This window comes from Carcharodon carcharias, chromosome 13 (assembly GCF_017639515.1).
Source record: "Carcharodon carcharias isolate sCarCar2 chromosome 13, sCarCar2.pri, whole genome shotgun sequence".
NCBI classification, from domain to species: domain Eukaryota; kingdom Metazoa; phylum Chordata; class Chondrichthyes; order Lamniformes; family Lamnidae; genus Carcharodon; species Carcharodon carcharias.
Window position 1 is genome coordinate 116,738,238 of NC_054479.1, and position 17,073 is coordinate 116,755,310.

The 17,073-nt window shown below is 40.1% G+C and overlaps 1 protein-coding gene across 1 annotated transcript in view; it reads left to right on the plus strand.

Annotated features, from left to right (window-relative positions):
• Positions 1 to 1,748: 1,748 nt before the first annotated feature.
• The window catches only part of LOC121285803 (guanine nucleotide-binding protein G(t) subunit alpha-3-like), a 61,808-nt gene continuing 46,483 nt past the window's right edge, over positions 1,749 to 17,073 (plus strand). The window contains exons 1-3 of the mRNA XM_041202636.1: positions 1,749 to 1,866; positions 5,758 to 5,800; positions 14,170 to 14,311. Coding sequence (XP_041058570.1) covers positions 1,749 to 1,866; positions 5,758 to 5,800; positions 14,170 to 14,311 — 303 coding nt within the window. The remainder of the gene's footprint in view (positions 1,867 to 5,757; positions 5,801 to 14,169; positions 14,312 to 17,073) is intronic.

A 17,073-nucleotide genomic window follows, 5' to 3' on the forward strand; every position in this document is an offset into this window, starting at 1 on the left:
GGATGGTTTGGCTCTTTTAAACTTGGTGTCTCATTAATTTTCTGTGAATGGTCTTATATGGAATATGCATGCCTCTTTCGAAGTCTGGTAACTAAAATGGTAAATAAAACCCTGAGTGTGCTCAGATCAGCACATCAGTACAACCTCTGAACATATTAGGTGCTTGTTGGCATTTGAACACACTGTGATTCTAATGCTGGAATAACCACAAACACTTCCAATATGATATACACATATAAATGGATTTGCACAAACATCTATTTGTATATAATTTTGTTAGTGCTCAGAAAGCTGTATCCTTTTTGTATGATAAACAATGTTCATTTTGTATATTAACCATAATTTCTAAATGCTAAGAGATTATATTGTGCTATATTGTATTATTTTCTGACAGTCTAATTTGCTGTTTGAAAGTAGCCACTGATCATTCGCATCCTTTGCAGCCGCAAAATGTCAGCTGAATATTTCCTAAAATATTAAGATATGAGGATTCTCAAATAACAACAGGACTCATTCAATCAAGCTTAAAACTATATTTAGTGATCTGTTATTTAGGGGATATTTCCCAGTCCAGTGATTATATTTATTTATAATTATCTTTTAATATCCCCATTGGATTTTTCCAAACATTCGGTAGTATGTCAAAACAATGCAACCAGAGACTGTGCAGACCATATTTTGAACCTGTTTGTTGCTAAGCAACAGAAATTGCATTTGTTCGTGTTGATGGGATGTGTTCACTGAGGATATTAGAACAAACCAGGTCACAGTGAACCAAGGGCAGCTTTCTAACACGGTGGGTGCTTTATTGGTAGTGCTGACGTCCTATTATAAAAGCCTGCTTATCTGGATGTTTACCTTTAGCAGTTGGATCAGTCATTCAGTAAGTAGTATTCAAAGGTTGAAAGCTCATGTATTGCAGAATATTGCTGATAGATTTTTACAAAAGGACCCAAAAAGGACTGGATTAATGTAAAGTGCCATCTTTTACAATACCAGGTCTTTGTGCAATGTGGCAGCTCTACTACAAAGGCAACCAACTCGAGTGTAAGGATCCCTTCTCCCACTCAAAGTTAAGACAATCAACTAGTCAAAAAAGGTTTAAATATAAAGTGATGATGAAGATACTGGGATTGGTCTTTTTTAATGGAGCAGGTTGTTTGCTTTATGCAGTGCTCTCTGTTAGGAAATATTATGAGGAAAGAAATGTAACATGAAAAAGGCAAAGAAAGGCAAAAATCAAAATGAAAAAAGACTTCATTCTTCTTTTCAAAAATTAAATAATTATATATTTCTTTTTTGCAAACTACATTGAAATACTTGGAGAAATCTTGCTTGTTTTAACACAGCCCAGCATACCTTTCTCATTATACAAGTACAGTCATTTTCACATATTGAAAGCCTAAAGCAGAATTACATTTACTTCCCTCAAACATGCAGCAGAAGTCTATTGTGGATGATCATTTCTATTATCTTTCTTTTACATCTCAACAACTGGCGCGGCACAGAAAGCTCTTTCAAAGGCACTTCTTATGTATGAATATCCTGTTAGATTCCTTGGGTCACATGATGGATCAAACAGGCTGGTCAGAAAGCAGACTGTAGAATGGAAATGGGCTTACAGCTTTACTTTTAGTCTTCGCTCTTTGGAGGAGGTTGTACAGTAGTTCGGCCTGATGTGACCTGGGGTTTGAAATTTTCTCGGATTCACATACATCTCAGTTGGTTCAAAGGAGATCTGTTAAATTATGGGAAGTGCGGCAAGCTCAGAAAGTAAGAAATTAGCCAGGAGATCTAAGGAACTGGAAAAGAAAATCCAAGAAGATGCAAAGAAAGATGCCAGGACTGTGAAGCTGCTCCTGCTGGGTAATTGAATTTAGCACTATTAATGCTGACATTTTGATCCATTCTAGCAAAGGAGAAAATTGCTTGCAATTTACACCAATTTTAGGAGCAGAGGATCCGGATCAAGTTTAATTCCATGCAGATCCATTCCATGCAGTTTGCACAATTCCTAACACTTTCAAAAGCCATAAACTGAATGTTCACTCTAATTGGTCCCAAGATGACAAGTCACATGTAGCCATGAGTGCTAGAATAATATGAAGTAGAGTGCATAGAATTACAATGCATTGTTATCATTTTTTTGCAAGTCTTTTTTAAAGTTATCAGTTTAATACATTATGTTGTATGACTGTGATTACCATGAATTATTGCAAAATCCAGTTTCACAAAATGAAAATGCCTCAATATTTTTCAAAAAACTCACCAGTTTTCTTTTTGCTCAATCTTTATTCATTTGTGAAAACTTCATAGTGAGTGTCAGTTGGTTAGTTCAGGCTTGCAGTTGAGTCTGAGCTGTCCTTGTACTGTATTCATACACAGACACTTCTAATGGAGCAGTTGGAAATAGTAATGTGAAGCAGGAACTTTAAGTTGACTTTCCTCTCACGACCCTAGGGTGATGGTGGACAACTATCATACCCTTACAGTAATCCCTATCGAAATGACTACTCACTCAACATAGAATGGGGATTGAATCCAAGATTTCCCTTGTATGTATGGCTGTATTACTCATTGGATGAAGTCTCTGAATCACAAGACTAGCCTGAAGCGTGGCTGTGGCTGGAACTAATAATAACTAATCATAATGTTGTGTATTTTATCTGTTAATTTGTATTTTGGTGCAGGCTTTTTGCCCAGCCTATGCCTTGATTGGCATTCATCTCCAGTGGAGGGAGACTTCTACCTTCCCAAGAGGCACTCTGTTGACCCTAGCTTATGTATCATTTAGAGGTGGGTTTCCTGGGCAATGCTGCAACAGTAGGGAAATTAAGAAAGGACAAAAAGAAAGAACTTATATCTTTCAACCATCTTTCACAATCTCAGAATGCTCCAAAGCATTTTACAACTGATGAAGTACCACTGAAGTGTTGTAATATAGGAACGTGGCAGCCAACTCGAGCATACACAAGCTCTCAGAAACAGCAATGAGTTAATGGTCAGCTAATCTGTTTTAGTGATGCTGTTTCAGGAATAAGAACTGGGCAGGACACCAGGAGAACTCCTGTGCTCTTCTTCAACTGGTGCCACAGGATCTTTAACTTCCCCCTAAGAGGGAAGACTGGGTCTCAGTTTAACATCTCAACCAAAAGATGGCACCTCTGGCGTGCAGAGCTCTATCAGTCCTTCATCGAAGTGTCAGCTTTGAGTATGTGCTCATGCCTTTAGGATGGGAAATGGGGATGGGAAATGGAGATGGAAACTTGCTGTGATGGCCCTGTTTAAAGTTTTCTCTTTGCTCACCATCTTGGTGATAGAGAGAAAACGAGGTCAGAAACTGCGCCCAGGGTCAAAAAAGAACAATGTCCAAAACAGGGAATTGAATCATTGGTGAGAGAACAAGTTGATGGCAGGGGTCAGAGCTAATAACTTTGGTCTTCCCAATATTTAATTTGTGGAAATTGCACCTTATCCAAGACTGTATGTTGAAGAAAAAGGTTCATAACTCCACAGGAGTGGATTAAAAAAGCTGGGGGAACCTTGTTCAACAGTGAGAATCCCATTGGTCTGCCCCACAACCCCAGGAAGATCAATCGCTCTGTCCAATTTGCTGCTTTGATCACCTCTGCCACTCAGACTGAACTGGAACTGCACTGGTAACCTGACAGAGGCATGATTTATTGTTCCAAGATCAATCTCCTTGAAACAAAGATGCCTTTTTACTGAGCTTTGTCGGTTTAGAGAAATAAATTATTGAATAGAAACTTCCTACAGATCTTGCATTGAGCTTTTAATATAACCCCCAGTAAAACACAGTGTGGATGTTTTGAAATTAATTTGCCCACCAACATCTTAAAACAACTCCAGTTTAGAAGCTTTTAATGAACTCGGGTGCCTGCAGCCATACATACTACTCATATTACACTCAGGACTATCTTTAAAAGAATTTTAAATAATGCAGCAAACAGATTTTTGCTAAATAATTGAAACAGATCTCATGAGTTGAATACTTGTTTTTACTTACCAGAATAACAACTGAACAAGTTCTAAAATATCATTCAAGAGATTAAAATTAGAATTGATAGCCAATATTTGTCATTGGTTATTGATTGCACTGCTTCCAAATCATCACTAAGCTCGAAATGGTAGACTCTAATGGGCTCACAGCACATTTTGGCGTACATAATGAGGATATAATCTACGTCATTCAGGGTCAAATAGGCCATTCTAGGAGGATTCCGGTCAATATTTTGTTGAAAACAATAAAGCCTATGGAATAAGAAAATCAATCGATAAACTGTAGCCTGACAGAAAAATATAGACTGATGTTTCTTCTTGAGAAGTTATGTTGAGTAGACTTTTACAGGAGTAAAAGACCATTTGTTGGAATGATTTATGGAAAACTGCTGCCAAAAGCTAGGCATCATATTTTTAAAATATTGTTTCCTAACATTCTCTCCTGCAAACCACTCATGTTGGATCATTTTACCATGGGCATTGGCATCAAATCTTAATATATGATCATAGGCAATGAGGTTCCACAGACTAGTTACATCTCAGCAGCTTGACAAACCAAATCTTGTCCTCCCCTAGAGTCCCAAAGATATACATTTTCCAGCAAAGGATTCTTTCTTCTATCAAGAGGATGCTAAGGTCAATTGTAACCATCACTTCAATCCAAGCCAGTGGTTGAATCTGGAACTTATTTGCTCACTGTGGCTCAGTACCACACAATGTTGTGGATTTTACACCAATTGCTTTAATAATGTAGTTAGATTTAAGCAACCAAGTATAGTTATTTTCATTTCTTTAAATTTCAATGACCATTAAGATCTTTGGAATTCATTATCTCCTGTATTGCAGATTGTTTTTCATTACTCCTTTTTATCCCATTTAACTATTTTAATATAGTCTCTTGCATTTATCCTGATTTTTTGATTTTTTGCTCATATAGGTGAGGGTATTAGTGCTTGGGAATGGAATTCTTCTCATTTCAAACACCCAATGTCTTCAGCAAGCACTCCTAGGTCAGATGTATCACAGCCAAACTCTATTTAATTCAGCCCCAACAACACACCTCAGCTAGAGTCTCAAAAGAACAGCCCCTACCACACCAGAATGACATTTTCTCCTTTTCCCACAGCAGCCCTCCTGCAGTCTCACTGAGCGAGATTGCCAAGTGATGCTTGAATCAGAAACAGATTTGTGCTGGAGGCCAAGCCCCAACCCCCAACCGTAGGAACTGAGGTAGAGCTGCCAAATTCAATTCACAAAGCAGCCTTATAGGCAGCTGACACAGAAATTGAACTCAGGTCCCAGAGGAGAAAAGCTAGGGTCCAACCCATTGGAGCATCCAATTCCGCAAACCCTTCATTTTTGTGTAGATAATGTAGCAACTCTTAATAACAACAAAAGAATATTTGGACCAACAACCCTACTGTTTTTTCATTGATTTTAACCCCATCTTATTATCTTCTCACTGCATCTATCTATTCTTCCATTAGCACATGTCCTTGCTTCTTGAATTCTTCCATATTATTTGTAGCAGTAACTTCCCCACAGCAGCTCATTAAATTTTCTTTTACCATTTTAACAGATTCAGGCTCCCTTTTTGGCTAATGATTGTCCTCTTTGCCCAGATGAAAACAGTGCTAGTAAATGAGTGGGCTTCTCTGCCTCACCAAAACACACACTGGAGATTTAATATATTAAAGTGAGTATTGTCTTGCTTATTAACTTCATTTCATGTTACAGGTGCTGGTGAATCGGGTAAAAGCACAATAGTCAAACAGATGAAGTAAGTAGTGGAAATTGAGCTTAATTCGTGTTGTGTATTGTATTACACAATTATTATTATTGTGATAAATAATCAATAGCACTAGTGACCTTTGTAAAGGTTTTTAATCATATGAAGTTTTCAGCAAGGTATTATTAATCAAAGAAAAGAAAATGATCCAATCTGCTGTCAAAGTTCCAACTACCCATGGTATAAGCAGAAAGGTAATTAAGAAGAGGGAAACATCACAGGGAAAATGTATTACAACAATCCCAATAGCATACAGAATAACCAGTGTTTTGAGGCTGTTGAAACCCACAGAGTAATTTACCATCAAATTCTGCCAAAACTATTAAAACTTCATTTTATCTGCTAATAATGTTTGGGACAGGAGGGGAGTGCATTTAAACAGCAGTGACTTCTCTTCTCACCACCTGTCCATAAACAGGAAAGTGTTTTAATTTGTTTCCCTCTTTAAACAGTGGTGTATTTCCCAACCTCACAGTTTTTGTGGTCCAATTTTCTATTAATAACCCCACAGTAAACTCTAGGTAGTATGATCTAAAAAAAGGGTTAGTTTATTGCAAACGTTCAAAATGCGAAAGGAAGATCACAATGTTGCCTCCAAGCTCAGACAGTAAAGAGAGGGATAGAGAAAAGAAGATTTTACAGTACAGAGACCACAGAGAAAATAAATATTGGTTCACTTGGATCCAGAGTCCAGAATCACAGTCCAATAAGGTATTCCTTCATGGAGGTCAGCAGACTGAAAACTTGTGTTGTAGAATTCCTTTTTCCAGTGGTGTTGACTTCACAAGGGGAGATGGTCACACAGAGGTGAATCAGTCTTGTAGGCAGTGTCACAGAACTTCCAACAGAGCAGTGTAGATGGGGCTAGGTATTCAGCCTGGGCAAAGCTCCTTTCTGTCTGTGTCTGCTAGTCAGATGTTAAAGAGCAGACTGAGATCTTCAGCTCAGCATGGCAATATTACTTGTTCAACAAGCCAGTGGGCTATGTCACATGACCCCCAATTCTCCACCAGGTCTTCAACAAAGAATGTATATCTGTCATTTGGAATTTGACTGGGTCTCAAATACTACAAAACATCCCAGTCATTATAAGTTGAAAGGAAGGTTAGAATGGCCTTTGTCTTAGCAGACCCTCTGTCACCTGCTGGTAAGCATGGGTTATCAAATGCAAATGACCTTTGCATAGCTCTCTTTGAAGCACAATCCCCACATGATCGGTAGTGTCTCCTCAGAGATAATGAGGTGTGAGTTTTACCGACATTGAAAAGATGCTTCTTTTGTTCTGGGGTCACAGACAGATATAGATTTAGCCATTTTAAGGATCTTGTTCAGCCAGGGTCCAGTTTTTTAAATTTAGAAATAGCAATGAGCTTTTTATATATCTATATATTTTTTTAAATAAAAATGTATGGTATGAGGTCTTAGTCCCTCACAACAACTTGCATTTCTATAGTATTAACATAGCAAAACATCCCAAGATGCTTCACAGGAGTTGTTATGTATTTGCCAGGTTATGTTTTTCTTCAACCCTCTAGCTCCACACACAGGCTTAAGCTAACTAACATAATCAATCATAGATCAATCAAACCATTGACCCTATAGGAGCATCACAAAACAAAATTAATCACTATGCTACATAAATAGGTATTAGGATAGATGGTCAAAAGCTTAATTAAAGATGTATCTTCAAAGGAGAGAGAGGTAGCAAGGCAGAGCGGTTTAGGGACCTTAGGATCTAGGCAGCTGAAGATGCAGCCACCAATGGTGCAGCGGGGATACCCAATAGGCCAGAATTAGAGGAACACAGATATCTTGGAGGATTGTGGAGCTAGAGAAAATTGGAGAGATTGGGAGGGGAGAGGCCATGGTGGGATTTGAAAACAAGGATACAAACTCTTAAATTGAGACATTGCCAGGAACCAGTGTAGTTCAGAAAGAAGAGGAGTGATGGATGAACAGGACTTGATATGAATTAGGATACGGGCACCAGGTTTTTAATAAGTTCATGTTTATGTAGGGTGGGAAGGTGGAAGAACAGCTGGGAGAGCGTTGGAATAATCAAGTCTAGAGGTGACAAAGGCATGGATGAGGTCTTCAGCAACAGATGAAGTTAAAATGATTCAAAGTCAAAAGATGTTATGAAGGTGGAAGTAGAAGGTCTTGGTGATGGAGCAGATAAACGGTCAAGAGCTCACCTCTGGGTCAAATACAACACTAATGTTGCAAACAGTCTGATTCAGCCTTGGACAGTGGCCAGTGAGAGGAGTGGGAGCCTGTAAAACAACATCTGTGGTGAGAAAAGAAGACAATGACTATGGTCTAACCAACATTTAGTTAGAGGAAACTTCTGTCCAGTACTGAATGGTGGATAAACAATGTGAAAAATCAGAGGCAGTAGGAGAATTGAGAAAGGCTGTGGTGAGGCAGTGATGGGTGTTGGCAACATACATGTGGAACCTGTTTTCAGATGATGTCGCTGAGAGGCAGCATGTCGATGAAAGATAGAGTGGGGAGGCGGGTGGGGGGGTGGGGGGTGGGGGGAGGGGGGGTGGAGGGGGCAAGGATAGGCGTAATGGCCTGGAAGCTGGAGGAGCAGTCATTGCAGTTTATTCTCTGGCTATGAAAGGATAGGAATGGAACCTTGGTGAGCTCAGTCTCACCAAGCTGGATAATGGAGGAAAGGCAATGGTGGAGGATGGTGTGGTAAATTGTGCCAAAGGCTGCAGACAGATTGAGCAGGATGAGGAGGGATTGTTTACTATAGACACAGTCACAGAGGATGTAATTTGTGACTTTGATAATAGTCAATTTAGTGCCATAGAAAGTGCAGAAATCTGACTGGAGGGATTCAAACATGGAGTTGCAGGCAAGTTGGGCCCAGATTGGTATGGCATTCCACAGGGATCTGTGCTGGAGCCTCAATTAATCAGCATATTTATTAAAGAGTTAGATTATGGAATGAAGAGCCACATATCCAAGTTTGCCAATGACACAACAATATTGTAAGCAGTGATAAACTAACAAAGAGATATTGATAGATTAAGTTAATGGGCAAAACTTTGGCCAATGGATTTCAATACAGATAAGTGTGAGGTCATCTGCTTTGAACAAAGGATAGATCAGGGAACTTGCTAAATGCTGAGAAGCTAAAACTGGTGGAGGCCCAAAAAGACTATGGGGTCCAGGTATATAAATCACTGAAATGTCATGGACAAGTACAGAAAATAATTTAAAAGGCTAATGGAATGCTGGATGTCAAGATTTAAGTTATGAGGAGTGATTACACCAACTAGGGTTATATTCCCTGGAATTTGAAAGCTTAAGGGGTGATTTGATTAAAGTTTTCAAGAGAATAATGGGAGCTGTTAGGTAGATAGAAACTATTTCTGCCAGTTGTTGCTTATGCACTTTTAATTCTGATCTGTCTCTGGCTGTTTCAAGTTCCAAGAACCTCATATTGACAACGAGGATAATGCAAAATCAGAAGGTATGAATCTTTTTGAAGGGTTTTACCTATCTTCTGCAAATCATCGAAGGTTGGCTCTCTAGCCAATTACTCCAAAAAGCACTTGAGAAAGAAAGAAAATCTGTTGGAGGTAGCAAGATCACTACTGTTTCTTTTATTTGTTTGTGGGATGTGGGTGCCACTGGCCAGGCCAGCATTTATCAACGATCCCTAGTTCAGAGCTAGTTTCTGGGTTCCTACTTCCCAAGTCCAGAGCTACGGAAGTTGAGGCTGCCAAAAACCATACTCCAAGTTAAACTCTTATGAACACTGTTCATCACTCAAGTGCCAGGAAACCACCTGTAAAGCAACAACAACATTCTCGCAAACAAGAGTTGTAGCTTGTCCAAATAATATTTCCACTGTGGTTGTGCTTATCCACATTGGACAAAGTGTCCTGTCAGCATGGTAAACAGTGCAAAGCTTGTGGAAAACCCAACCACTTTGCTCATGTTTGTCGCTCATCAGAAAAACCATCTACCAAGATCAATGCCAACAAAAGGGTGTCACATACACATGCCACAGCAAAAGAATGAAAGAATGCAGCCAAAGACTGTAGCCGTGTATGACAGTGACCGTTGGCTGCTTGGACATAGAGGCTCTCATACATACCAGAGCATCTGTCAATGTCATGAGAGACATAACGTTCAGGAAACTTCAGGATTGTCCCATTCTCTGCAACCAGGGAATACAAAGACTTTCTCTTGCAACAGTGACAAACCACTAAAACTTCTTAGGACTTTTGAAATGCCAATCTCATTCAAAGACATCAGAATTAAGATATGACATATATGAAATATGTCATATCTAGAGAATGTGACACGCTTATCAGTTTTCACACAGCAGCAGATCTCCACACGTTTGCCATCACATCAGTGATTCCTGTGCATACCAACAACATTCTCGAACTGTATGCTAACCACTTCACTGGTATCAGCAAACTGAAAGGCAATACATATAAGTTGCATGTGAACACCAATGTGCCCCCAGTAGTGTATCAACAACGACGAATACCATTTCAAGTCAGGAAACAGAATGAGAACAAACTTCAGCATCTACTTGACCTTGACATTATCGAGAAAGTTGGGGATGACCTTACCCTTTGGGCCTCACCCATACAAGTTGTCAAGAAACCCACGAGCAAGAACCATTTAGAATCTGCGTTGACATGCGGTTACCAAATCAAGCCATACAACGGGAAAGACACTTGACACCAACTATTGAAGACATTATAGAGAAATTACATTGTGCTAAACACATTGCCAAACTTGGCCTCAATGCAGGATATCATCAAATTGAGCTTGTCGAAGAATCAAGGTATCTTACACTATTCTGCACTCACATCGGACTTTTTCGATACAAGAGACTCAATTTTGGAGTCAGTTCAATAGCTGAGGTATTTCAGCATATGATTCAGTCTGCACTACAAGGCACTTAAAGGCATGCTGAACATCAGTGATGACTTTCTTATCTACGGTCACACTGAAAGTGACTCGAGACATGCCTGCAACATCTTAGAGAATGTAACTCTTTCGAGTACAAACCTGTTTCCATCTGTTTCAGATGAAGTTACATTGTTTCATAGTTTGCCATTGTGAGATTTGAACTCTTGATCTTGGGGTTACAAACCCAGTACCATAACCACTTGGCTATTTAGGCCAAGCATCTTAGAGAATGTAACCTCACCTTGAACAATGACAAGTGCTGGCTCAATGAAAGCAGAATCAATTACTTTGGTCATGTGTTCAGCAGTGAAGGATTATCACCTGATCCACAGGAAGTTGAAGCTGTTACAAATGTTGCGGATCCCACAAACATGCAGCAAGTCCGGAGTCTGCTCGAACTCATCATGTACCATAGTTGCTTCATTCCTGACCTCGCTACCCTATCTTCCCCCAACCCCCACCACCCCCACACAATATGACAAAACAGACCACCAAGTGGGAGTGGATTACATCGCACAAACAGGCTGTTCGCCAGATCAAACAACAGTTGTCAGCAAGTAATGCAAATGCATATTTTGACCCTGCGAAAACCACCCAGCAACTCATGGATGCAAGCCTAGTTAGCTTAGGTGCAGTTCTCATGCAAAAAGACAAGACAGGGAATCCATCAATTGTTGTGATGGCAAGTAGATCACTAACACCTGTAAAGCAGTGTTATTCACAAACATAGAGAGAAGCCTCTCAATCACATTCAGGTAGTTTACATTTTCATCTCTATTTGTATGGAAGCGAGTCTGAAGTGATAACTGATCATAGTCCACTAGTAAGCTTGTTCAACAATCCACAGAGCAAACCATCTACTTGAATAGAGCATTGGATATTCAAACTACAAGAGTATGAATTCCATGTTGAAAATCAACCAGGTAAGCTCAACCCAGCTGACTATCTTTTGTGACATCTGTGGCCAATCATCAGTCCTCTGGTTGTAAGGAAAAGGTTGCTGAACAACCTCTTAACTACATAAGCATAAATGCAGTGATAAAGTCACTAAAACGTGCTGACTTCAAAGCAACATGAGGCATTACAACAATGTATGATGGCTATGTAATCACAAAACTGGAAAGATGTGATCAAAAGGGCATCTACAAACAAAATCACTTGCACACTACAAGGTCTTCACAATGTTCAAAATGAGCTTACCTTTACAACCACATCTGATCTCGTGTTACTCAACAACTGCATTGTATTTCCATGGTCATTGAAGGAATGTATCATTGACATAGCCAATGAAGGTCACTAGGGAATTGTCAAAACCAAGCAACTCCTTAGGTAGAGGTATGGTTCCCAGGAATTGACCAATGCAAGAACACAAAATAAATCAGTATTTGCCATGTCAATCAATTATAATGTCAAATCTTCATGATCCTTTAAGGTGCCTGAACTACCTCCAGGACCATAGATTGAAGTTAATGTTGATTTTGCAGACTTTCCCACTGGCGAACATCTGCTTATCACTGATGACTGATGATGGAAATAGCTATGTCAACTTCAATGAAAGCAGTCATCCAAAGCTTGACCAGATTTCACCTTGTTTGGACAGTGAGGAATGATAATAGACCCTCATTCCACAGCGATAAGTTCAGTAAATTTGTAAACTACCTAGGTTTCACTCATCAAAAAATCACATCCCATTGGCCAAGGGCTAATGGAGAAGTTGGGAAACTTATGCGTACCTTGAAAAAAGTGATACCTGTAGCTACTGCCGAAAGCAAGTCATGGAAGCAGGAGATGTGTTGCTTTTTTCTCAATTACAGACTGACTCCTCACTTGACTATTGGAAAGCCACCAGCCAGACTCATCTTTGCGCATTCCATGAGCACACATCTTCATGAGCTAACCTGTGGAGCTAATGATCAACATATACGTGAAAGTGATCGAGGAGAGAAGGATCGAATGAGAGCAAATGCAGAGCGGAACATGAAACTTAGAGCCAGACCACTAAAGCCAAGAGGTAAAGTGCTTGTGAAACATGATGGTCATGCCGGAAAGCAAACAACCGCTTAAGACCTCCGGCCATTCATTGTGAACAACACAAAAGGATCAATAATCACTGCTAAGCACGGTTCACAAATCAGCACACGAAACATGTCATTCTTCAAAGCGCAGAAAACACCATTCACAAAAGAGGCCATGTTGCTCATGCACTTTTAATTCTGATCAGCTTCTGGCTGTTTTAAGTCCCAACAGTTGGGGAGTCTAAGACTAGGGTACATAGTCCTAAAGTTAGAGCCAGACCTTTCAGAAGTGAAATTAGGAAGCATTTCTTCAAGCAAAGGATGGTACAAGTTTGGAACTCTTCTGAAACTGGCAGTTGATGTCAGATCAATTGCTAATTTTAAATATGAGATTGATAGGTTATTGTTCATCAGAAGTATAAAGGGATATAGGGACAAAGGCAGGAATACGGAGTTAAGTTGAAGGTCAGCCATGATCTCATTGAATGGTGGAACAAGCTCTAAGAGCTAAATGGCCTTCTCCTGGCCCTATGTCCCTATTCAGGAGGCAGCAACATATTCAAGGACTTCAAAGAGAAAAGGAAGATTTGGAGAGGGGGCTGTAATTTCACATACAGGAGGGGTCAAAATGGACTTTTTGAGTAGAGGGATGATGACAGCAAATTTGAAAAGAGAGCAGTGCCTGAGGAGATGGAACTGTTAACAATATCAGTTCACTTGGGGTGGGCTAGGAAGGGAAGTTGTGTCAGCATTTTAGTGGGAATAGGATCGAGGAAGCAGGACATCCATCTCATGATGAAATGAGCTTGAAGGGACACGATGGGAGTTGGGAAAGAAGTCAGAGAAAGATGCACATTCAGGTTAGACCAAGAGGGAACCTCAGAGGAAGCTTTCCCAAGTGGGTTAGGTGAAAGGAAGGGAGCGGTAGAGGCAGCCATGGAGATATCATCAATCTTTGTGACAAAGAAATCCAGGAGATGCTCACACTTGTGGTTGGAGATGAAGGTAGAGGTGATAGGGAATAGGGGTTTAAGTGGACAGCTTGTAGTGGAGAAAGGAAGCCAGGGATTATTCTTATACTCCAGGATGATCCCAGAATAGTGAACTGCAGAATCTTTATAATTGCTCATTAAAATGAATTCATTCATTCATTCAAACTAATGGAAATATTCTTCTTTGGATATCCTATGTACAATATTTTTATTATATATTTATAAACTGAGCTATTACTTCCTGTGATTATCCCTCATGCATTTAACCAAAAGAAATGAATGCTAATGTGTTGCATCTATGTGTTAAATAATTGATTAAAGTGGGTATTCTCAGCATCACCTTTGCAGCTTTACTGTCAGGTCTGTCCTCTGCACTGAAACTGATATATTTCTTCCCTCACAGAATTATTCATAAAGATGGCTATACAGATCAGGAATGTATGGAATTTAAAACTATCATTTATAGTAACATATTACAGTCCATGTTGGCAATTGTTCGGGCAATGTCCTTACTCGGAATCAGCTACCAAGATCCAGCCAGGAAAGTAAGTAACAATTTTCATTCTGAGTGATGTTCAAAGATAAGGTGTGCAATACCAATTACAACACTTGCTTAAAATGAAAGTGAAATTATTCTTTCCTACTGATTTTTCTGGTGTTGTTCCCCCTACTCAGAGTTATTTGCAAATGTTCTGCCTGGCTTCACAGTACAATGTAGACTGGTTATTGTTGTTCCACAGCAGTAGTGGCAGGAACTGGAGCAATTTCTTTCATGTGTGTCTCTTCCACACTAGGTGAGTGAGGAGTTATAAATGAATGGGTTTCTTACCTACTCAGATCCCAACCATTTCCAAATGAGTATTTGTAGGAGGATGAGGGGCCTACCGATAGAAGATGGGAGCCTCATAAATTTACAAAAATCAGGATCCTATTTCATCTGTAAGACCCCAGTGCAATTTGAACTGTGACCTCAGCTGGGAAATTGCAACGGCATTCCTGGCAGAAACAGGTGTGAAGAATCCCTTCTGGCAAGTCCATATCTTTCCTTTGAGAGGCCAGGAGCAACAATTCTTCTCTGGGCCCCATAAGGAAAGTTGCCGCCTCACTTGCCACTGTCTCCTCCATCCCTTCCTGAAATACCCTCCCCACCTGAGGTTGTCCAATCTTTACCTGCTGGTGGGTTTCCTGTACCCTGATCTTGCCCAGTCCTTGTTCAAAGTGGATCAGGAGTTGAAATACAGCTGGACCTGAAATTTAGACCAGACCAAACTCAGAGCTTGGTTAAAAATCGACCCCATCTAGTTCAATTAGCGTTTTATGTGTCTGCAGCAGTGTCATTCAATCAAAACACTTGACAAAATTTGGATTTCTTCAGCAGAGGTAAAATTTTAGTTTAGTGTTATTCTTCTTTTTGAATCACATCTTTATAATCACCTGAAACCTGTTAATGGAATTGATTTTTAAATTGTGACCTTTCTACTTTTCTCAATAAGGCTTCATAGAATCATAGAACGTTTATGGCATAGAAAGAGACCACTTGGCCCATCGTGTCTGCACCAGCCAATAAACGAGCCACCCAGCCTAGTCCCACTTTTCAGCATTTGGTCCGAATCCCTTCAGATTACGGCACTTGAGATGCATATTCAGATACCTTTTAAGTTTATTCAGGGTTTCTGCCTCTACTTGTGTGTTCCCGACCCCCACAACCCTCTGAGGAAAAAAAAATTCCCCAATCATCATAACGACCATTTTCAGAAGAAGATTTTTTTTAAATCCTACATTTCAATTTGACTGGTCTAATAAAGAATGGACTGTGAGATAGCAATCTTACCAAGACATTGGAGTTAACGTTCTGTATGTCTCTGTACTGAAGGTGAGACCTGGGTGCAGTCAATGGGTGAGCTTGGCACCAAAAGTGGAGGGTAATCACCAATATTTCATTTAACTTATTAGAAGGTAATCCATTGAAATATCTGTAACATGACTCTCAGAAGGAAAGGGAAGCAGTATCTCTCCTTGTTAAAGTGACCAAGTTATGAATGGAATATAGTTTACCACTGAGTGACAGCACTTGCACTTTAAAACCTTATGCTTTATACGCAGTTCAAAGATTCTTCTAAACTGCCACAATAAATCCATCTCCTACAGCTCTTTGGCAATTCTATTTTTCAAACCATCCATCTTTAAAGCTTCAGTCACTAAGACTATCCATTTAGATCCATCGAGTCAAGGAACTTTTACGACCCTGGGGAAATCACTCAGCTCCCTATGCAAGTTCTTTATTAGAGTTATTTAACTTTAATCCTATAGCCCTGTATCTTCATCTGCCTCAAATGTTTCATCAGAGAGAATACTTTTGTGGTACACATTGGCCTCCATTTAGAACTAGGTTGAGATGAATGAAGCATATTTAAGATCCTTAACCGGCAAGTCTTTCATCTCAGTTGTAAAATGCTCTGGACAAATTACTCTACAAATTTGACTCATCTAGATTATTGTCTGAATCTTCTGGTCGGCGTACAGGGGCGGGCTCCGCTCACCAATGCGTAAAATGACACGTGGTGACGTTGGGTGTGTGTCCCGACATCACTACACGTCACTCTGATCTTCAGTTCGGTGAGCACGCACCAGAATCGGCTGCATGCCCGCTGAACTGTCAAAGGCCTATTAAGGCCATTTAATTAGCAATTGAAATAATTAACAGGGCTGCCCGTCCAACCTTAAGGTTGGCGGCAGGCGAAGAGCCCAGGCAGCCTTCGCAATTTTCATGGAACCTTATCCACAGGCAGGATGAGGTTTTATGAAGGCTTTATTAATTTAGTAAATTGTTTCGTGTGAATTGATAAACATGTCCCACCTCATGTGACATTGTCACATGAGGGGACATGTCTGAATAATTTTATTTTTTTAATAATCAAATTTCTATGACTTTCCTTAATCTTCCTGAGGCAACTCCGTGCCTCAGGGAGATTTCTACGCTCTTTCGCGTGCATGGGCCTTGAAGACCCTGACTCTCCCTCCTCCCCATGCCTGCAAAGGGAGCGCTCAGCGCTTCTGGGTGCTTGTTACGCTGGGCGGGCCTTAATTGGCCTGTCAACATAAAATGGCAGCGTCCAGCCGATCGTGGGCGGCGATCGGCTGCTTGCCCACTCCCGCCCAGCCTGCCCGATTGGGAGAAAATTCTTCCCTATGTCCCAAATTGTACAGGTTATGGGTCAAATAATTTGCCTACCACCAAGCTGTTATGTTTTATTCATATAAGTAGAATAAAAGGCTCATTGTTGTACCTGTGAATGAGATGTGAAAG